The sequence below is a fragment of the Equus caballus genome, chromosome 7 (genome assembly GCF_041296265.1).
Source record: "Equus caballus isolate H_3958 breed thoroughbred chromosome 7, TB-T2T, whole genome shotgun sequence".
NCBI lineage: Eukaryota > Metazoa > Chordata > Mammalia > Perissodactyla > Equidae > Equus > Equus caballus.
In genome coordinates this window covers 72,439,241-72,461,781 of record NC_091690.1, presented here as the reverse complement: position 1 = coordinate 72,461,781, position 22,541 = coordinate 72,439,241, and the positions used below count along the sequence as shown (strand labels likewise).

The 22,541-nt window shown below is 40.3% G+C and overlaps 1 protein-coding gene across 3 annotated transcripts in view; it reads left to right on the top strand.

Annotated features, from left to right (window-relative positions):
- The first annotated feature begins 4,469 nt into the window (after positions 1-4,469).
- Positions 4,470-22,541, top strand: part of MRPL48 (mitochondrial ribosomal protein L48) — a 48,600-nt gene continuing 30,528 nt past the window's right edge. Inside the window, exons 1-3 of one of the 3 annotated variants that reach the window (XM_070272163.1) lie at positions 4,470-4,652; positions 13,312-13,364; positions 17,392-17,429. Coding sequence is in view for 1 of the 3 variants with exons in the window: in NM_001309294.1 (NP_001296223.1) it covers positions 4,632-4,652; positions 13,312-13,364; positions 17,392-17,429 (112 nt within the window). In the remaining 2 variants the exon portion in view is untranslated. Of the gene's footprint in view, positions 4,653-4,896; positions 5,086-13,311; positions 13,365-17,391; positions 17,430-22,541 lie in introns of those variants that run through there. The other 2 variants (NM_001309294.1, XM_014741498.3) reach the window with 2 other exon arrangements.

Here is a 22,541-nt window from a genome sequence, read left to right as displayed (position 1 = left end):
GAGCTAACATGTGTGCCAATCTTCCTCTATTTTTCGCATGTGGGTCACCGCCACAGCATGGTTGACAGTGGGGTAGGTCTGCAGCAAGGATCTGAACCTGAGAACCTGGGTCACCAAAGCAGAGTGTGCCGAACCTTTAACCACTTGGCCACAGGGCTGGCCCCACAAATCATTTTTAAAGTTAAGTGATCACAAATTGTTATTTGGTTCTGTCTTCCTTAGCCCTACTGTCTTCACTGCCTCTCTTCCAACATACACTCATCACGAAGGCAAAACTATCCAGAATTTAGGCCGAAAGGATTTACTTCAGGCAGCCTTTACAGGTGGCATTCAAATATTCCACCCCTTTTCTTCTATTTCTCCCACTGGGGAGGTCAGGAAGGATTTGGTGAGCCTCAATCTATTTCCCACTCTATGCTGATGGCCAAAGGTACTTCTGGGAATTAAAGAGAGGGGCAGGAACAGGTCATGTGCCTGGGAGAATGGGAAACTGGCTTATCTGCCACCTATTTGTAGACTGATACTCAGACCAATACCACCTTAGATTATAACTGAAAATGGTCTTTACTTCCCATATTTAACCAGTCACCAAATCCTGCCCATTATACGTCCTTAAAATCTCTCATACTGATTCCTCTCCATTTTTATCAGTGCCTTAACTTAGGCCCTCCTCTTTCTCACTTAAATTACTCCCATAGTCTTCTGGCTGGACTCCTTGGCTCCATTCTCTCCTCCACTATTCCGCTCCTCACTGCTTCCTGACTGGTCAAAGCCTCCCAAACCCTTTGGCCTGGAATTTAAAAATTTGACTCTATTCTGCCTCTCTAGTCTCTTTTCTCATCACTTTTTTCTCTATATCTACATTTCGACCAAACTTGAAGTCCCCCAAACATTCACCACTCTCTCTTTTTCAAAACTACACAGTGTGTAATGGGTAGAGGCAGGATTGGATCTGAGCCCATATTCCTATCCTTATGTCTCTACGATGCCACTTGTGAAAGGGCAGACAAGAAATGCCATTGTAGAGATGAGTCATGGGTAGGAGAAAAAAGAGAAAGAAGAAGAAGCTTTCAGTTCAGTTCACCAGGTGCATATTACCATGGTCCAGGCCCTGGACTAGATGCTGAAGATACGAAGATAAGTAAGGTACATCTTCTACCTTGGGCAGCTCATAGTCTATAAAAAGATGAAGCAAGAAGGCAGGAGCCTTGGTACTTGGACATTGCCCTGTGTTGAGCTGTCTTGGATTCCCCAACAGAGTCTTAGTTTTTAGAAGCTGGGGGAAAAATAAGTCAGAGAAACTAAAGAATAACGGATACACAAGGATTTCTGGTCACATTGTATGAAAACGTCCTTCTGGGAAGCTTAGGAAGTTTATATTCCTTTATCACACATGATATCATCAGCAGAGCTTGGCAACAATAACATCCAATCCAAGACATTCATGAATATTGCTCAGGTATCTTTACAACAATATATGCTGACTTCACCTCCCTTTTGGGTGCTAGATGCCTGACCTTTTAAAGTATTCTAGTTGTTTTGGGAATCCTTGTACTTTGATACACAGAACTAATTGTCTCCTTCTTCCTTCTTTTGCTCCTTCCTTTCAGCTTGCTCCCTCCTCAGAGTGTATGAACAACACAAAGATGCAATTTGTATCTCACCAGATTGTATTTACCTGGACTAAACAAGGAAAGAAACTCCCTGGCCTAGCAACCTGCCCTTTTGGCAACCTATAGACAAAGTCCTATGGAGCAGATGGAGCGCAGGTGCTGAAATCAGACAGCTCATCACTTACAATGTGACTTATGTCAACCAGGTAACTTCTTGGTGCCTCTGTTCCTCATCTATGAAATAATTGTAATGATTCTGAGCTTCACAAGGTTATAGGGAAGATTGAATGAAGCTATACACCTGAAACAAGCTGACCCGGCACAATCTAAGAACTTTATAGATGTTTTTTTCCTATTTAAAAATTCACTCCTAAAATCCCAGCAGCTTTTAGATACCCTTGCAGGCAATAACCAGTCACTGTGGTGGAGGAGGTGTGACTTGTCTGCTATTTCTCCAGGCAGAATAAATTGTCATCTCTTGTTGCCCCAGAACTTTGCATACGATTCTGCTATTTCATCTACCATGTGTTAATTATTTGTTACTATCTCTTTCCCATATTCAGTTGTCGGTTCCTCAAGGACTGAGATCCTGTCTGATTGATTCATTCCAGGGTCTAGCACAGGACACAGCGATCTGACTTCTAACCTCGATTTATAAGCTGATTGAAGCTAAGTGAACTTTTCTGACATTCAGTTGTCTCATAATAATTGATAATGAGTATGTTTTACTGAGTGACCACTACGTGCAATGTATTATGCACAGTGCATCACTTAACTGTGAATTTGTCTCTTTAAATGGTCTCTTAGCAACTCTACCCCAAAGGAGTTAAATGCTACTTTTGGGGGACATAGATTTACCAACATAGCCCTTTGTTCTTTGGAATTTCATCATAGAAGGGATTGATAAAACAATAGGATAAGGGATCCTGGTAGAGTTTCTGACAACAAAGTAAACTCCCTATTGTTGAAGCCCCATTCATATTTACCAGTTGTTACACCTTTTCCTTGCTTAGAACAATAATAACAAAAACAGTAGCAGCAGCAATAATAATAATGGCGACAATAAAAATAATTGCACATTTGTTATTTCACTTGATGTTGATTTTATGTGACCATGTACTCCTGTCATACACAGAGTTTATATCTCTGTATTTGGAATTCCTCATACTTTATAACTGTCTGCTTATAACTTGATCTCCCTACTAGTCCCTATGAGCCACTTAAAAAAAACTGTATATATTTAAAGTGTCTAATAGGATGGTTTGATATACATATACATAGTGAAATGATTACTACAGTCAAACTAGTTAACATATCTCCTCACATAGTTACGTTTCTTGTGTGTGATGAGAGCACCTAAAATCTACTGTCTTAGCATATTTCCAATACTCAATACACTATTATTAACTATAATCATCATGCTGTACAGTAGATCTCTAGATTTATTCATCCTACATAACTGGAACTTTGTATCCTTTGACCAACATCTCATCCTCCCCAGCCTCTCGCCCCAACCCTTGGTTACCACCATTATATACTCCGCTTCTATCAGTTCGACTATTTTAGATTCCACATATAAATGAGATCACGGAGTATTTGTCTTTCTGTGCCTGACTTATTTCATTTAGCATTATGTCCTACAGGTTCATCTATGTTGTCACAAATGACAGGATTTCCTTTTTTTTAAAGTCTGGTGTAATATTCCATTATGTATATATACTGTTTATACTGTTTTCCATAATGGCTGTACCAATTTACATTCCCACCAACAGTACGCAAGTGTTCCCTTTTTTCTACGTCCTTGCCAACACTTGTTATCTTTTGCCTTTTTGATAATAGCCATTCTAACAAGTGTGAGGTGATATCTCATTGTGGTTTTGTTTTGCATTTCCCTGATGAGTAGCAATGTTGAACATCTTTTCATATACTTGTTGGCCATTTGTATGTCTTCTTTTGAGAAATGTCTATTCAGGACCTTTGCCCACTTTTAAATTGGGTTGTTTTCTTGCTATTGAATTGAGTTCCTTATATATTTTGGATATTTGGATATCAGATGAATGATTTGCAAATACTTTCTGCCATTCTGTAGGTTGTCTCTTCTCTCTGTTGATTGTTTCTTTTGTTGCACAGAAGGCTTTTAGTTTGATGCAATCTTCTATGAGTCACTTAAGGGAAGGGACCATGTAATATTCATCTCCATGTTCCCAGGGTTCAATCAAAGGACTGGCACAAAGTCATGCTAAGTAAAAGGTTGATGTGTGTAAGGTAAGTAAACGAATGTGTGCAGTGACCTTTATCTCATGTGAGAAGGGATGTGTCATGACGAAAACACTTTGCATAGAGACTGAGTTTGAAACTCAGTTCTGCCTCGGTAGGTTGGCCCCGGACAAGTGTTTTAACCTCTTGCAATATCCTTATATGTAAAATCGAGTGATAATATCTCACTAACAGGCTTGTTATAAGGAATAAATTAAGTGATGCTCTGAGCACAATGCATTGCATAGAGTGATCGCGCAATATAAGGTAGTTATTACCAATTATTATGAGGCAGTTGAATGTCAGGAAGGTTCTCTTAGGGTCATTTAGCTTTTAAATCGAAGTTAGAAGTCAGATCACGTCCTGTGCTAGACAGTGGAATGAATTAATCAGACAGGATCTCAGTTCTTGAGGAAGCCACAAATATGGGAAAGAGTAACAAATAATTAATACATGATATGGTCGATGAAATGGCAGAATTATGTGCAAAGTATTGGGGCAACAAAGAGATGGCAATTAATTCTGCCTGGAGAAACAGCAGTGAAGGTGACACTCGAGCTGTAGTGAGGGCGGAGTCTGGGGGCATTTCTAGACAGCCTTAGAAGCTGCCGGAACCAAGATGCTGCGGGAGTTGAGTGAGTCTCGGTCGGATATCATTACTGGACGCGATCGAGGCCGTTCCGTCAGTGTTGTCAGACGCCCAGGGATCGCAGCTGCTTGGGGCAGTCCTCAGCTTCCACAATTACAGGCTGCAGCAAAAGGATGAACGGAGCTCTAGAAAAGGTAACGTAGGTCCCACTCACGCTGGGCGCGGGGGACGTGGTAGGGAGCGCAGAGGTGGGAGGCGGCCGCGCGGCTATTGCCGCCTCTGCGGACATCCGGGTATGAGGCTCTGGCGAGAACACGGCTCTTCCCGGCAGCACACGCGGCGCCTTTTAGTCAAAGGCGCTCCCTCCTCTCCGCGCCGGGCGTCCTCGCTCGCGCTGACCCGCGCGCCACGCCCCCTGCGCTCGCTTCTCTCGCCGCCCTTTGGCCTGGAAAGAGAACGGAGCCACAATGAGAATCACGAGGCTGGGATGGGTCCAGATAACTTGAATGACCTTGACTAGGTCATTTCATTTTTGCATTGTCGTTAACTTACGGAATTTCTTCGAAGAAAACCATTTTGACTTGCTGAACTGATTGGGCTGGGAGGCTGCTTGACGATAAAGGAAGGGTAATAATAAACTTCATATTTACTTACAGAAGCTTAAGTAACCACAGTAAAACCGTGTGAACCACCATAAATGCGTTCTTTGGCCTTCCCTTGTCCTCTGAACAGAGTTAACTGATTTCAGTTATGCTCTTCCGGTTGTATCATGCTATTTAGAATAATCTTATTTTTAGCAGTTTATGTTAAAATTTTATTTTAGGCATTAATTGTACAGACTATGTCTCCATGCTGCATAGATCAGCATGATCATTGCTGCTCATGGTCCTACTAGTATTTACCTTGGGGCAGCCCCGACTGTCTCTAGATGTGTTTTTTTAAGGGCCCAACCTCACTTCATCCTTTATGAAATAACTCACTGTTGTTCATCATAGCCAAATTGTGAGAATTTGGCTAGATCTGGTGAAATGATAATAGAAAAAAAAAATCAAAGTTCTGAAATTCCGTTGTTAAAGATGGTCAGATTGATCCATGACTCCACTCTCCTGCTCTCTTTGCCCTGATTCTGAGGAATGCTGAATGAGAGGGATCATATTTCAAGGAATACTGTTTTCCACCATTGTATACTCCAGGAGAGCCTATGGAAGTCTGTCAATAGTCCATCACCTAAACATACAAGGGCAGAGAGGGCCCTACACGTCTGATGGTACTGTTCCCTTTCAGACTCCTTTGCTGCTGACTTTACTCTTCCTTTCTGCCCTGCGGCTTTGGCCAGAGAGTCTCTTCTTGACTTAACAAATACTGAATTCCTGATCCTTCATCTGTGGAGACTTCTCACTTGGAGTGCCCTCACCCTTCTCATCACCTATTCCAGTGCTCCATCCTTCAAGACACAGCTCAGTTCTCATCTTTTCCATAAAACCTTTCTGACCACTCTGTCTAAAGTGCCTGTTTATTTTCTGGACTCCTAGCTGGTATTATCTTTTGGCACCTAATCATATGCAGTCTTGTGACCATCCTTGTGTCAGCCTGTCTGGAAGTGTTAGTTAATATTTTACACTTATAAGGAAAAACCATGGCATTTGCATCAGACCTGGGTTCTATCTCTTGCTAGCTATACGACCTTAGGTGGGGTATTTGACCTCTTTGTGCTTCAGTTTCATATCTGTAAAATGCAGATGATGATGCCCACCATATGGAGTTGTTGTAAAGATTATGGAAGATAATGGAAGTAAGAGTACTTTGTAAGGTGTGAAAGACTATACAAGTAGATATATTGATATTATTCTACAGTTAATAAACTACTTTCATTTGCATAATTTCATTTGATCTTCACAATATTATGAGATAATCCTGGCAGGCACAACAGATGAGGAAATGGAAGCTACTGGCACAATGTCTGATACATAATAGGTTCTCAAATGTTCTACTGAATGCCTGAATGAATGAATGCCTTGCCTACTTCTTAAGTGCTTAATACTGAGACTGGAGCCTAGATTTTCTACCCCTCCTAAGACCCCACTGCCTTTCCGTTTCTCAGTATTTCACATCTCCCTAATTTGATAAAATCTACGTTTTCTTCATCTGTGAAATGAGGAATGAAAACTTTCCTTGACCTTCCTAGATGTCAGTCCTTCTCTTCTTTGTGATCTATACAGCCCATTATACTGATCTCACATTGCAATGTAATAAATAATTTGTACATCTGCTTTCCTCACTAGAAAGATCTGAGGGTAGTCAACTGTATTTTCTTCATGTCTGTATGTGCCCAGCCTACAGTGTGCTTGGCCTAAAGTAGGTACCTGATAAATATTGAATGAATAAGTAAATGAACAAATGTTGACATTACATGGTAAGTACATGGTGGAGCTGGGACTAGAACTTCAAACTCTTAGCTCATTGCTCTTTCCTTGGGACCCTAAGAAGTTTTTAGCTTATAGTCATCTCAAATTTTAGATGAGTGAGAAAGCCAGCTTTACTGGAATAAAACTGGGTGGAATCACACACATCTTTTGGTCAACAGAAGTGGTAGAGCAGGGTAGATCCAATTAGGACACTAATGCTGATATTCCCAAGACCCCCAGAAAATGTATTGATTGTTTAAGGTGGCAGGATCGTGTCTGTGGAAGTCAGAATGCACCAGGGAATGGGTGGCTCACCTGCTCAGTTACTTTGCACAGAAAATGGATGGGCCTGGAGTGTCAAGCTCAGGTCTGGATGTCACTCACCCTGAGGTTACCGTTCATCTCTCAGGATTACCATACTCCTGAACCAGAAGGATATGGTTAGGGGAGGGGTGGTGATCACAAAATGTGTGCCAGATTGAGTCTCCCCAGCCCAGAAGGAGCAACCTTGGGGATTGGTCTCATATGGAGCAGAGTTCATATGAACAAATAGCAGCGAGGATTGAAGCAAATGACAAGCTAAGAGACATGAATTAGGAGAACATAAGAAGATATGAAATTTGGAGCAGACAAATTTCAGGGTGCCTAGAAAGGGAGTCCAAAAGCCCGGGAAAATGGTCAAGAAGTTGGCTGTTTCCTGGTTACTGTGAGACTGTAAATTCTGAAGCACAGGGACATTTTTCTATGTTGTTTGTGGTTTTATCTTCGGCATCTGTCACACACTAAAGTACATATCGTTTAGTAAATGAGGAGCTGAACAATCACCCCCGTTATCATCACTCCTACCAATTTGACCATTAACAATGTTCCTTGCACTTGCTAAGCCCTTTTCATATCTTATCTAATTTAATCAGATCAACAACTCTATGAGGTAAGTTTTTTATAACGTCTTTAGGGATAAGGAAGTGAGGTTTGGAAGGGTTTATTAATTCAATCAGCAAGTATTTATTGAGCTGCTTCTCTGTGCCAGGGAGTATGCTAGATGCTGAAATGTAGCAGTTTCCTGTCTTCATGGAGATCATATTCCTAGCAAAAGATACAGATGACTTAAACATATAAATAGTTAACTAATTGTGGTAAATGCCACAAAAGAAAGATTCTGGGTGCTATATGAGTGTATAAAGTCTGAGCAGTCAGAAAGTTTTCTTGAGGATGTTCCATGACTAAAAGAATGATAGAATTTAGGGTCCAGCCTGGTGGTGCAGCAGTTAAGTGCGCACGTTCGGCTTTGGCGATCTGGGGTTCACCGGTTCAGATCCCACTCAGCAAGCCATGCTGTGGTAGGTGTCCCACATATAAAGTAGGGGAAGATGGGCACAGATGTTAGCTCAGGGCCAGTCTTCCTCAGCAAAAAGAGGAGGATTGGTAGCAGTTAGCTCAGGGCTAATCTTCCTCAAAAGAAAAGAAGAATGATAGAATTTAAACAGTGAGAGCATGTGCAAAGGCTCTGAAATGAGAACACGCTCAGAGTTCCAGAGGGCCCAGAGGAAGTTGGGAGGGAGAGAAGCAGTGGGGCTTGGATCGAGAGAGAGTGTGTAGAGAAGTATGGGGATGAGAGCTGGGGAGATGGTCAGGCATTGGATTTACATTTCAGGTAACCAGAGGTATTTTAAAACTGAATTTAGGCACCAGTGTAGTGGTTAAGTTTGCACTCTCTGCTTCTGCGGCCCAGGGTTTGTGGGTTTGGATCCTGGGTATGGACCTACGCCACTCATCAAGCCATTATGTGGCGGCATCCCACAAACAAAGTGGAGGAAGACTGGCACAGACGTTGGCTCAGGGACAATCTTCTTCACCAAAAACACACAAAGAAACCTAACTGAATTTAGGCCTGGAGGAAGTTAGGGAATTGGGCTTAACAGAGCTCAGCAGTGGCCTGGAAGTGCCATCCAGCACTTATAGTGTGAAGCCAGATATTTCTTTCACTTCTTTTTTAAAAAATTGAGATATAATTCATATACCATAACATTCACCCCTCGATAGTGGACAGTGCAGTGGTTTTTAGTTTATTCACAAAGTTGTTCAGCCATCACAACTATCTAATTCCAGAACTTTTTCATCACTCCAAAAAGAAACCCTGCACCCGATAAGCAGTCACTCGTCATTCCCTACTCTGCTCATCCCCTGATAACCACTTAGCTACTTTCTGTCTCTATGGATTTGTCTGCTGTGGCCATTTCTTATAAATGAAATCATACTGAATGTGAGGCCAAGTATTTCTTCAGTGGTTTGCCAGAGATCATACAGCTAGTAAAATAGAAGTGCTGATAGTCAAACCCAGGTCTGTGTGAACCTATAACCTGGGCTCCTAACTGCTGTAAAGACTCCGTGCAAAGACAGACTTTGACAGTCAACCTATTCAGTATATTTAGGAGAGAATGGCCAAAGGAAAAACTACAAACAAAAGCAATTTTGAAAAAACTTAGGAAAAGGTCAGCTAGAACACCACTTATTAGCTCTGTGCGTTGGACATATTAATTCACCCATCTGTGCTTTGGTTTCCTCACAGTAAATGGAGGTAGAAATATCTACCACACAGAACGGTTGTAGATTGAAGGAAATGATGTTTGGCATATAGCAGGTGCTCAAGAAAGGTACGATTATTAAGGCTATTTTTATTACCATATGAGTTTCACTAATATAAATTGGTATTACTCTTTTGCAAGGCAGTGTGGCAGAATGGAAAAGATGGCCTTTGAGTTCAGTCAGACTTGGCTTTGAATTCCTGGCACCTCTTACCAACTGGGCAATTTACCTAAGCTGGTGTTTTTTCCTCTATACAATGGCGGCAATTATCTCATAATGTTTCAGTCAGAGGACTGGTGTAAATATTAATTGAAATAGTACATGTAAAGTGCTTAGCACAAAGGATGTACTCAATAAGTGATAATAACAATGCTATTTTAAGTAATATTTGTTAATATACAAATATATTCTGTTAATATTCATAAAACAGCTCTCAGTTGTTTGTCTCACGGGCCCCTGACTCACCACTGTCACCACCCACCCTAGGGCCTTGGTGTCCGAAACTCCTCACACACTATAGATTTTGCCCTGTGACTTCAGTTGTCAGGTTGCTATTCAGGCCTTTCTCAATTCCTGGCTGCCTAGCTCGTGGGACAAGTATTTTTGTAATCCACTGCAGCAGCTGTGTCCTCATTCATTCATTCACTAGCATCACAGCCCTCCTCTTTCATTTGCACCAGAGCTGGAGCTGCTCCTCATTTGCTGACTGTGGGGAGGGGGTATTTGTGGATACAGTCCCAAAATAGATTACTTTTGTCCTGCTAAATAATGCCGAGCATTGCAGGGGAGAGGAAGCACGTTTCCCAGAGCTGAGAGGGAGAGTTCGCACCACAATTTGAATGTCTTCCAGAAAGTTGCCAACCCTTAAGCCTCGGTTTTAGATAATTAAATTCCTAGCTGTTGTAGAGCCTCAGAAATCGGAACAATTAAAGTGAGGAAAAATCAGTCTCGTCTAGATTTTTCTTCCCATCCATACCTCTTCTGTATGAAGTGACCCATTTAAGAATACATTCTGTTCACTCTGATTTCTATTCTGTTTGTCTTGGTTGATAGATCTTGGGCCTAGAGGGACCTTTGAGTCATCTGCTCTAACTCCAGAGAGGAGAATTACTAGGCAAGGTATGGTGGCCAGTGGTGGAGGAAGCTGCCCGGAGCTCCTGTCTCCCAGGGCTCCCAGTTGCCTATTCTTTTATGCTGGCCAATGTTAGGTTAAGCATATTGCACACATACTTTACAAAGTATTATATTAGTATCTGCTTTAATTGTGATTTTTAGAATCGTCTATGCACTTTGCCCTTCCTTCTTTCTATTCATATCCTTCCAAATCTTCATGACCTCACATTCTCTGGGAGACTTTTCCTAAATTTGATCATTTTTCCCCTTGATTTCCTAAACATTAACACATTCATTTATGTGAGAGAGGGTGTAAAATAGTGGGGAAATTATGGGCTTTAGAGAGAAACCTAAGATCCTATACTAGTTCTTATAGTAGCTGTTTGACTTTGGGTAAGTTACTTAATCTCAGTTTCCTCAACTGTAAAATGGGATAATAATACTTATCCTGTAAGGGAATTATGATTTAAACACATGGTAGGTAACTGAACAAAATAGATGTGGGTGGTAATAAATGGTAACAATGATTATCACTAATTTACTTCTTTCTAATCATTTATTTATTCATCAAAACAAACTTTGATTGACAACGTCTACAATGTGCCTGAGAGGAATATGACATGGCCCTTGCCCCTGAGGACCTCTTGGTTTAGTATAGTAGTCTATGGGTGATCTTAAGAGTTTCAGTGAATCTCTTGAAGTAGTATGTAAACTTTTGGATATCCATGCCGATATGTATTTGTCTGGGGAGAAGGTTCATGACTGAGCAGATTCTCAGCAATGTCACTACACCCTAAAAGCTCAAACCTTCTCCTGCTGGCCATCTCCACCTGGCTTTCCTGCCAGAGGTGCTTGTTGTTCATACTGTCTATTTTGACTTAATCTTCTTTTTTTTTTTTTAAAGATTTTATTTTTCCTTTCTCTCCAAAACCCCCTGGTACATAGTTGTATATATATTTTTTAGTTGTGGGTCTTTCTAGTTGTGGCATGTGGGATGCTGACTCAGCGTGGCCTGACGAGCGGTGCCATGTCCGTGCCCAGGATTTGAACTGGCGAAACCCCGGGCCGCTGAAGCGGAGTGCGAGAACTTAACCACTCGGCCACAGGGCCAGCCCCTGACTTAATCTTATAATACTTGCTGTGTTGCTCAGCTGTTTAATGCAAATATATGTTCATATCTCCAGCCATTCAAACTCCTATAAGACGGGGATTCTGCTTACATTTTTTAATAGCTTTATTGAGATACAATTCATATACTGTACAATTCACCCATTTAAAGTGTACTATTCAGTGGCTTTTAATATGTTCATAGTTGTGCAACCATCACTACAATCAATTTTAGAACATTTTCATCACCCCAAAAAGAAACCCCATGTCCCTTAGCTATCATCCCCAGCTCCCCAGACCCTCCAGCCCTAGGCAACCACTAATCTACTTTCTTTCTCTATAGATTTGCCTAGTCTGGGTATTTCACAATATTTGGCCCTTTGTGACTGGCTTCTTTCACTTAGCATAATGTTTTCAAAGTTTATCCATGTTGTTACATTTTGTTTTTATATTTCCTTTAATATTCAGCACAGTAGCTGGCACATAAAAGGCTTTTTAAAAATAAACTATTTTAGAATAGTTTTAGAATTACAAGAGAGTTGCAAAGATAGTACAAAGAATTCCCATATGTCCTCTTATTATCTTACATTAATATGGTGCATTTTTTCATAATAATGAACCGATATTGATATATTATTATTAAAGTCCAAACTTTATTCATATTTCTTTCATTTTTTTAATGTAATGTCCTTTTTCTGTTATAAGATCCCCTCCAGGATGTTATATTATGTTTAGACGTCTTGTCTCCTTAGGCTCCTCTTGTCTGTGATAGCTTCTCAGACTTTTCCTTGTTTCTACATAATAGCCTCTAACATATATATGTTGCAACAATTGAAATTGTTACCCATAGTGGACAGGATTTTCTCTTTATGTTATGGGACCTTAAGGACATTTAGTATTTATCATCTAGTTACTTTGTAAAAAGACTTCCTGTGTTAAACGTGCCCTTAGTAAAGCTACACCACTGACCTTTTGGCTGGGTGGCCCCAGGGCAGAGTGAGAGTGAAATAACTGGGTTGGGGGGAAGCTTAGGAGGGGAAGCTGCCCCTGCAACTGCCTCCTCTCATTATTATTGTTTTGTTGATGTTGGTATCATTGTTATTATTATTGAGAAAGACATTGAGAAAGGCGTTATTGAGAAAGGCATTGCCTTTGAAGTGAAACAGCCCTCTTAGCCACTTAGCTATAATTTCCTGGAATATAACTTCTATGGGTCTTCAGTCACCTCAGCGGTAGAATTGCCTTGCAGGGTTTTGAGAATTAGGGAACAGTTAAGAAAGTCCCTCACCTGGTACCTCTACTTGGCAGATGCCTAATAGGTGTTGATTGATAGTAGAACAAATAGGTCAAACTGGAAAGAGGAAATAGGGTAAAAAAAAAAAAAAAAAAAAAAAAAGCAGCATGGAAGGGAAGCTTTTGTTTTTTGAGCATTTTCTGTAGTGGGTAAAATAAGAAAGAAGATGACCTTGGTTTGCTGGCATGTTTGGTATTAACTGATTAACTGTAGGACAGCTTCCTTGCTAGATAAGAGTGTTTGAGTCCTTTTTGGTTTGTGTACTGTGGGTTTCTAGCCTCTTTGTGAAGAGGTGCTTGGAGATCTGTGAATGCTTAAGATTGTTCTAACATGGCTGTTTTGCTGTAGGTGCTGTGTCTGAGGAACAACATCATTTTTACGCAAGCCTTTTCCCTCTTAAGGTAAGTGATGCGGGGTCGGTGAGCCAAGGAGTCTAAAGAAAGATTTCTTAGACTCTCAAGATCTGGCAGTAGTGCTCTTTTATTTAGAGAATAGTGTAGAATAGCATGGGGACAGGACCCATGGGCAGTAAGAGCTTCTGCTGCCGCCGCTTCTGCTGCCCCCACTGGCATGGGGACAGGGCCCATGGATAGGCAGAGCAGCTGCTGCTGCCCCTGCTGGCATGGGGACAGGACCCATGGGCAGGCAGAGCTGGTGCCTGGGGACAGGACCCACGGGCGGTCAGAGCTCCTGCTGCTGCCGCTGCTGCTGCCCCCGCTGGCATGGGGACAGGACCCATGGGCAGGCAGAGCTGGTGTGTGGGGACAAGACCCACGGGCAGTCAGAGCTCCTGCTGCTGCCGCTGCTGCTGCCCCCGCTGGCATGGGGACAGGACCCATGGGCAGGCAGAGCTGGTGTGTGGGGACAAGACCCACGGGCAGTCAGAGCTCCTGCTGCTGCCGCATGGGGACAGGACCCATGGGCAGTCAGAGCTGGTGCGTGGGGACAGGACCCACGGGCAGTCAGAGCTCCTGCTGCTGCCCCCGCTGGCATGGGGACAGGACCCATGGGCAGGCAGAGCTGGTGCGTGGGGACAAGACCCACGAGCAGTCAGAGCTCCTGCTGCTGCCCCGAGTTGAGGGTTAGGGCTAATTTTATAAGGCATGGGTATGTGACTTATTTTTACTGGAAAAAAAAGAAAAAGAAAAAGATGATGTAAAAAGTCATTAAATGATTTCAGTGCAGATGGGGTCTGGTTATTGTGCGGTCATATAACTTTAGATACGAATCTGGCCATATAGATCGGCATGCAGGTGAGGATGCCCCAGGCTTCTCTCCCTGGGGCAGTCCTAATTTATACCATAAAAAAAGTCCACTGGGTCGTATAGTTTGGCATGTAGGCCAGGTCACCTTGGGCTTCTCTAGCTGGGGCAGCCTTAATCCACATCAGTAAGGACATTAATAACAGCAATTACACAGAGCCGATATTTGCATTCTGCTAGGCAGATCACAACATTCTTCTTTCATCATCTCCAATAGCATGTCTACTAAGGATCTCAGGCATTAACTCCCCACCGGCTTGCTCCTTCCCCATTCTCAGTAAATGACAACTCCATTCATCTAGTTGCTCAGGCCAAAATCCTTGGAGTCATCCTTGACACTGTCATTTCTCTCACTCTACATACAATTCCTTAGCAAATCCTGTCAGCTCTACTTTTGAAATATGTACATAATCAAACCATTTCTCACCTCCAGTTTCAGGTCTCATGCTTTCTGTTTTGCTAAACTGCTAGGGAGCAGCTCCTCTTCTCTTCTTTACTACCTTCATCCTGCCTCCTAACTGGTCTCCCTGCTTTTACTTTTGTATTCTATCCTTTGCACTAAAACCAGAGCGATTCTTATAAAATCATGTTAGCTCACATCATTCCTCTCTCAGAACTCTCCAGTGGTGTCCATCTCACTCACAATAAAATCTATAGTTCTTACCATGGCCTACAAGGCTTATATACTGTGCTCCCTCAATCTATACTACTACGTACTCAGCATTAGCCACACTGGCTCCCTTTCTATTCCTTGATGATCTAAGCACTCTACCACTCCAGGATCTTTGCACATTCTTCCCACAGATATCCATATGGCTTGTTCTTTTACTTTATTCAGGTTTGTGCCCAAATGTCATCTCATCAGAAAGGCCTTCCCTGACTACCCTATTTTATATAAAATAGCCCCCCTCTATCAATCTTTGTTTCCTTACCCTGCTTTATTTTTCTTCATAGTGGGTATCACTATCTGACGCATTATACATATAGTTATATATTTATATAAATTTATATATATAAATGGTGTCTGGCACATATGGTGTCTGACTCATAGTAGGCATTTAATAAATATTTGTTTGATGAATATATCCTCATAGTGACCTGGTGAAACAGGTGATATTATCTCAATTTTATACATAAATAACTGAGGTCCAGAGAGGTTAATTGATTGCTCTAGGATGACATAGCTAATATGAGTTAGAGTTAGGATTCAAAGCCAAGTTTTTTTTTCACCATTCTGCATGTACAGTATGCTGCCTCCCATTGTTTTTCTCTAGATGGTAATGAACAGCATTTAGTAGTTTATGTTTCTCTGTTCAGCAGATATTCACTGAGTGTCTTATGTGTGGCAGCCACATGATATAAAACAATGAATTGTATATCTTCCTGGACCACATGGCACTCACTGCCTGGATGATTTGTTTAATCCTTTACGTTTGTTGAAGCCTTTCTCCTTTCACCCCCTTTCCATCTTAATCTGTTTTTCCATCGTTAGTCAGTCAGCTATTCAATAAGCACCTACTGTGGCACCATGCTAGGTATTTTACATGTTCTCCTTAATCTTCACAAAAACACTACAGGACAAATATAAATATCATCATTTTACAAGAGAGGAACCTGGCTCAGAGAGTTTAGGATAGGCTTTCAGTTCCATGAGGTTATACTATTATTACCTGTGTTTTAAAGATGAGATAACCAAGATACAGAGATGTAAAACAACTTGCCTAAGGTTGCAGTTTGGAAACGGTAGAGTCAGCCTTTAATCACAGATCTGCTTGTCTCTAGCTTGTTCCACAGTTTAGTTTCAAAGCTTCTGAACTTGGGCCGGCTCGGTGGCACGGTGGTTAAGTTCACACGTTCCGCTTTGGTGGCCCAGGGTTGGCCGGTTCAAATCCCGGGTGCGGATGTATGCACCGCTTGTAAGCCGTGCTGTGGTAGGCGTCCCACATACAAAATAGAGGAAGATGGGCAAGGATGTTAGCTCAGGCCAATCTTCATGGGCAAAAAGAGAAGGATTGGCGGCAGATGTTAGCTCAGGGCTCATCTTCCTCAAAAAAAAAAAAAAAAAAGTAAACTTCTAAAGCTTCTGAACTAAAATACTCTGATTACCTAGTCAGCCGAACACAGCCATTTTATTTTCCTCCATGTTCTTTGGCTTCTGTATCCAGTCTGGCTCTCTTTGCTGTTCCTTCCTCTCCATCCTCCCTGAGCATGTTCTAATAACGCAAGGCTATTGCAAGAACCACCTCACTGGTTCTCTTGCCTCAGTCTCACCTTTTCCCATTCATTGCTCACCTGCTGCCAGGGTTACCTTTCCAAGACTTAAACTTAATTATTTCACTTCTTTGCTTAAACTCTGCCAGAAGCTTCCCACTGCCTCCACAGAGTAGAGACCAAACTCCTTAGCACAGCGTACGAGGTTCTTCATAAACTGGACCCCAATTACCTCTTTTACCCTGCCCCCTTCCCTGCTGCTTAAGTGCCACTCATGTCCAGCTGCCTGTCCTTCCCCAAATATACCACTTTCATACCTCTGCCTAGAATGCTTTCCCCGTAGGGCTAAATAATCGAGAACAGTTCTTCATTTCTTAAAACTCACCTCAAATAATTTCACCTGTGTGGTGGAAATGACCACATTTTCCTTGGTGTTCCATCAAATCTTGTACATGTTTTTGTTCTGGATGATCACTCTATCGTGGCTCGCATTTCTTTTTATTTATTATTTATTTCTTTTTATTATTATATTTTTAATTGCAGTAACATTGGATCATAACATTATATAGCTTTCAGATGTACAGTGTAATATATTTTGAATTCTGTGTAGGTTACATCATGTTCACCACCCAAAAACTAATTATAGTCCATCCCCTCACATGCGAGCCTAATCACCCCTTTTGTCCTCCCCCCCAATGACTCTCATTTCTCTACATATCTCCCTCCCAACTAGACCATAGATAGAGATATTTTACTTACTTTTGCATCCTCAGGACCTAGCACATTGTCTGGCACATAGTAGGTACTTAATAGTGTTTATATAAAGAAAGGAAGGAGGGACTAAAGAAATATCTAGCATTGGTATATCCTTAATGAGAAGCATATAGCTTTGGTAACTATACAAATAAAATGTGCGTCTCTAACTGTATTCAACATACTTTCTCCCTCTTTTTAGGTTCAGAACTTCAGGAGAGAATCCTGTCTGTTCTGCAGGTAAGCAGTTATTTCCTGATGTAGTCTAACTGCTTCAAGTGATCCTCTAACACTCTAATAATTTTGTCTGGAAGGATGCCTAGCATATCTTTAAGAAGAGTGGCTGGGACCAAGTCCTGCCCCTCACATGGAACAGGACAGCAGTGAAACCATGAAGGAGTGGTCAGGAGCAAGAGCTCTGGAGGAAGTGTGGAATCCAACTCTGCCACATACTTGCTCTGTCATCTTGGACTGTGTCTCCATAGCTTGGTTTCCTCACTGAAAAAAATGGGGATAATTATGCTATAAACTGCAGTGAATGATTTGAAGATTCAGTGAGATAAAACGCATAAAGTGCTCGAAAGAGTTAGCTATTATAATTATTATTGCTACTATTCCAGAGCTGTCTTTCATGTCCGTCATCTACCAGGCTAAGGCTTCTCTTTCAGTATTTTATCCAAAATGAATGTCCGTTCAATCTGATTAACTCAATGAATTTCAATCTCTGTTTCAACCCAATTACTTGCCATTTTTGCTTTGCCTATTAATGTGACAAATTTCAAAGCAACTGTTGGATATTAATGACATCTGTCATTTGACTAAAGAGTATCAGAGGCAAAGGAATGGGAGTAAGAAAGGGAACTAACATTTATTGAGTGCCTAATATGTACCAGGCAGCATGTAAGAGGTTTTACCTCCATTAATTATTTCAGAAGATAGCAGCTATATGTAGAGAATCACCATTTCTACCAGGCCTAAAGCGCAGCATCTCAAAATACGGGCTTCTTTTTATTTGTTAATTTTCTCAACAAACATTTATTGTAGCAGGCTCTGTTTTAGGTGCTGGGGGTACAAAATTAAGATGATACAGTCCTTGCCATTTGGAAGCTTACAGTGTTGTAAGAAATAATTTTTTCCCCAAGAATAATATAAAGAACACTTCTTTTTTTCCTACTGCTTTATTTCCCAACCCCCCCGCCCCGGTACATAGTTGTATATCCTAGTTGCAGGTCCTTCTAGTTGTGGGATATGGGATGCTGCCTCAACGTGGCCTGACGAGCGGTGCCATGTCTGCTCCCAGGATCCAAACCCTGGGCCACTGCAGTGGAGCGCACGAACTTAACCACTCGGCCACAGAGCTGGCCCCTAAAGAACACTTCTATACCCACCACTTAGATTCAGCTGTTGCTAACATTTCGTTATGTTAGCTTTCTCTGTCAGATGTTGTGATACTTCACCCTAAATATTCAGCATGCATTTCTAGAAATAAAGACATTCTTTACATTCTGTTCAAGAACCATATGCAACACCATTATGTCATTCAAGAAAATTAATAATAATGTCCCAATATTATCTAACATTCTATGCATTTCCTAAATTGTTCCCAAAATATATTTTATGGGTATTATTATATTATAACCAAGAGCCAACGAAGGTTCGTGCTTTGCATTTCACTATTATGTCACCTTTAATATAGAACAGTTCTGCCACTGTTTTATTTCTACAACAGTGACTTTTTGATTAGGCCGGCCATTTGTCTTATAGCATGTCCTTCCTTCTTGATTTGTCTGATTATTTCTTTGTGGTGTTATATAACATATTATTCTGCCTCCTTCCTAAAATCTGGAAGTTAGATCTAAAAGCTTAGATTTAAGTTAAACAGTTTACCAAGAAAACTTCATAACTGATCCTTTGAACTTCATATTGCATCCTAACAGGAGATTAAAAAAAAAAACCACTAAGAATATCTAATCATAAAAGTGAAAAGCATCCATTTTAAAGAATATAGAAAACACACACATACATGAAGAAGCTGAAGAAAATAAAAATCACCTACAATCCTACCATCCAGAGATTTTGCTTAACATTTTGATGTGTATCCTACTAGGTCTTTTTCTAGGCATTTCTCTCTCTCTCTCTCTAGGTATATGTATTTTTTTGTCATGCAGTAATGGGGACAAATAATATGTACTCCATTATAATCTGCCTTTTTTAACTTAATCTATGGTAAACATGTTCCTACTACAATAAATAAATAAATATGTAATATCTATATCTGTATAGTATCTATATCTTTAGATTTTATGCATATCTAAGTATTTATATGTATATTTTAATATATATTATAAATATATATTTATATATCTTATATATTATTTATATATATTATTTATATATTTATAAATAAATGTCTATATCTAAATATCTATATAATTATTTTTAATATATTCCCTTAAATGGAACAATTTGTAGGGGAAGATTCTGAGTCTAGTTTTGAACATGTTGAGTTGGAGTGCCTGTGGGGAGGATATATTAAGTAGCCCATTGGATACACTGATCTTGAGCTCAAAATATAGGTCTGAGTTGAAACTTTAAATTTGAAAATCATTATATTGTCCATTTTAATTGAAGCCATGGGAAAAAATGAGACCACTGAGAAGAACAAGTAGAGAAGAGGCCCATGGATCAGGCCCTGAGGAATTAGAGGGTGAAAGAGATGGCTAATGAACTTGAAAAACGGAAGCCAAAGTGTTAGGAGAAAACCAGGCTAGTATAGTTTCATGGTGGCCAAAAGGAGAGTGTTTCAAGTGGGAAAGAGTGGTTAACCATTTCAACTATGTGCTGCTGAGAGATCACGAAAGATATGAACTTAACAACATTCCTTGGCTTTAGGAACATAGAGGTCACTGGTGACCTTAGGGAGAATAATGTCTGTCGTGGTGGGGTGGGGTTTGGTTGTGGAAATCCACTGAGTTGACGAGTGAATTTGAGTTCAGGAGTTAGAGAAAGCTATTATAAACATTGCTTTTAAGAAGTTGACTTTGAATGAGAGGAGAGAGAATTGGCAGGAGCTGGAGAGGGCTATGGGGGTCAAGGAAAGGTTTATTTTTAGTGGTTATTTTTCTCTCAATTACACTTTTAATTTTGCAAGAGATAAAAACATACAGAAAAGTAAAGACGGTACTATGTCAAATAAACCCAGATGTGGCAATTATTAACGTTTTGTTAGACTTGCATTGTTTTTCCCCTTGTGTGTATATTAAAAAAAAGATTATGTTCAAGTCCCCTGTATTCCCTAGCCTTGGTCTTGTCCCTTAATTTATCAACTGTTAAAAATTTTAAATGCATGCATATAGATGCAAATGGTAAAAATAGATTTAAACTGTACAAAAGAGTGTATGATGAGAAGTTGAATTTTCTTCTATTTTCCAGTCTTACTCCCCAGTGCTATGCACTGACAGCAAGTTCTTGTATATTTTTCAGGAAAGTTTTATGCATATATGAACATATATATTATGTGTGTGTATGACTGTATCTTAAAGCTGGACATTTAGGTTGTTTTTAGTTTTTGCTATTTCAAAAAATGCTGCGGCAACCATTTTTATACATCTTAGTAAACTTGTTCCCGTACGTTTGTAAGATAAATTCCTGGAATTGAAACTGCTGAGTCAAGGGATTGTGAGCTGAACATTTTGGTGAATATTGTCAGATTGCCCTTCAGAGAAGTTGTATTAATTTACATTTCTATTTTCTGGCCCAAACTGGGTTTTATAAAGTATCTTATTTTTTTGCTGGTGAAAAATTGTGTGTCATTGTTTTAATCTGCATTTCTTGAGAAAGTTTGTCATCTTGTCATATTTTTATTGACCATTTGTTTCCTTGTGAACTGCCTGTTTGTATTTTTTGCCTATTTTTCTATTGGGTTGTTTCCTTTCTGACTTGTAAGAACCTTTTAGATAGTTTTTATATATTGAGGAAATTAACATTTTCCTGTCATCTGTGCTTTGTATTATTTCCAGTCATCTATCCCTTAACTTTGTTTTTGTGTTTTTGCTGAATAGAAGTTTTAAATTTTTATACAGCTAAATTCATTAATCTTTGATTTCTAGATTTTGTTTCATGCTTAGAAAGGTCTTCTTTACTCCAAGAGTATTTTTTAAAATTCTTCATGTTATCTTCTGATATTTTTTTTCCTTTAAATATGTTGTCCATCTGAAATTAGAAGGGGATAGGGGTGCAGTTTTTTCCCTCCAAATGAATAGTCAGTTGTTTCAACATTTATTGAAGCATACATCTTTTTCCTGTAGATTTGAGAATGTCACCTTTATGATATACTAAGTTTCTGTAGAGATCTGGAACTATTTTAGCCTTGTTTTGTTTCATTGATCTGTCTGTATATTTGATGCCAGTACCAACCTGTTTTAATACTATTGGGTTTTGGTATCTGACAGCTACCTAATTATGGGGTACTTTTTTGTTTTATTTTGTTTTTAAAACTGGAATCAGGGGCTTGCCCTCTGGCCCAGTGGTTAAGTTCGCGCGCTCCGCTGCAGGCAGCCCAGTGTTTCGTTGGTTCGAATCCTGGGCGCGGACATGGCGCTGCTCGTCAAACCACGCTGAGGCAGCGTCCCACATGCCACAACTAGAAGGACCCACAACGAAGAATATACAGCTATGTACCGGGGGGCTTTGGGGAGAAAAAGGAAAAAAATAAAATCTTTAAAAAAAAAAACAACTGGAATCAAATAGGGTATGTTAATGCTGTTGAAAGAGATCCAGTAGGGATCTTTCTGAAAAGAGAAATGGAGGATAATAACACACTTTACTCAAACAGTTTCCTATCTGGAGAACTTTAACTTGTCTCCAACGTGTTGCAATGTAAACAACACTATGATAAGCATCCTTGTGCATGAGCATTTCTACCTTGTCTGATTAGTTAGTTAGGGTACATTCTAAAAGTCAAACTCTTGGGTCAAAGGAAATGCACATTTTTAAAGCTATTCATATGTATTACCAAAGTGCGCTCCAGAAAAATTGTGCCATTTTATACTTTTTTGGTATTTGAGAATCCCTTTTTATACACTCATCAACATACTATTATTTTTTTAGTACTTGCTAATATTATAAGTTTAAAAATGCCATTCCTTGTATTTGTAATTTGCATGTCTTTGATTACTAGTTGGTTGAACATATTTTTATATATTTACTGACAAGTTGTACTTTCCTTTGCCTATTTTTCAGTTGTGGTGAGGGAATCCCAGTGCCTAGAAGGTTCCAAGGCCCAGGGTAACCCACCAGTGTCAGTGTAGGGTGGAAGAATTATTCCTCTTCCCTCCAGGTCCTTCTGGCTGG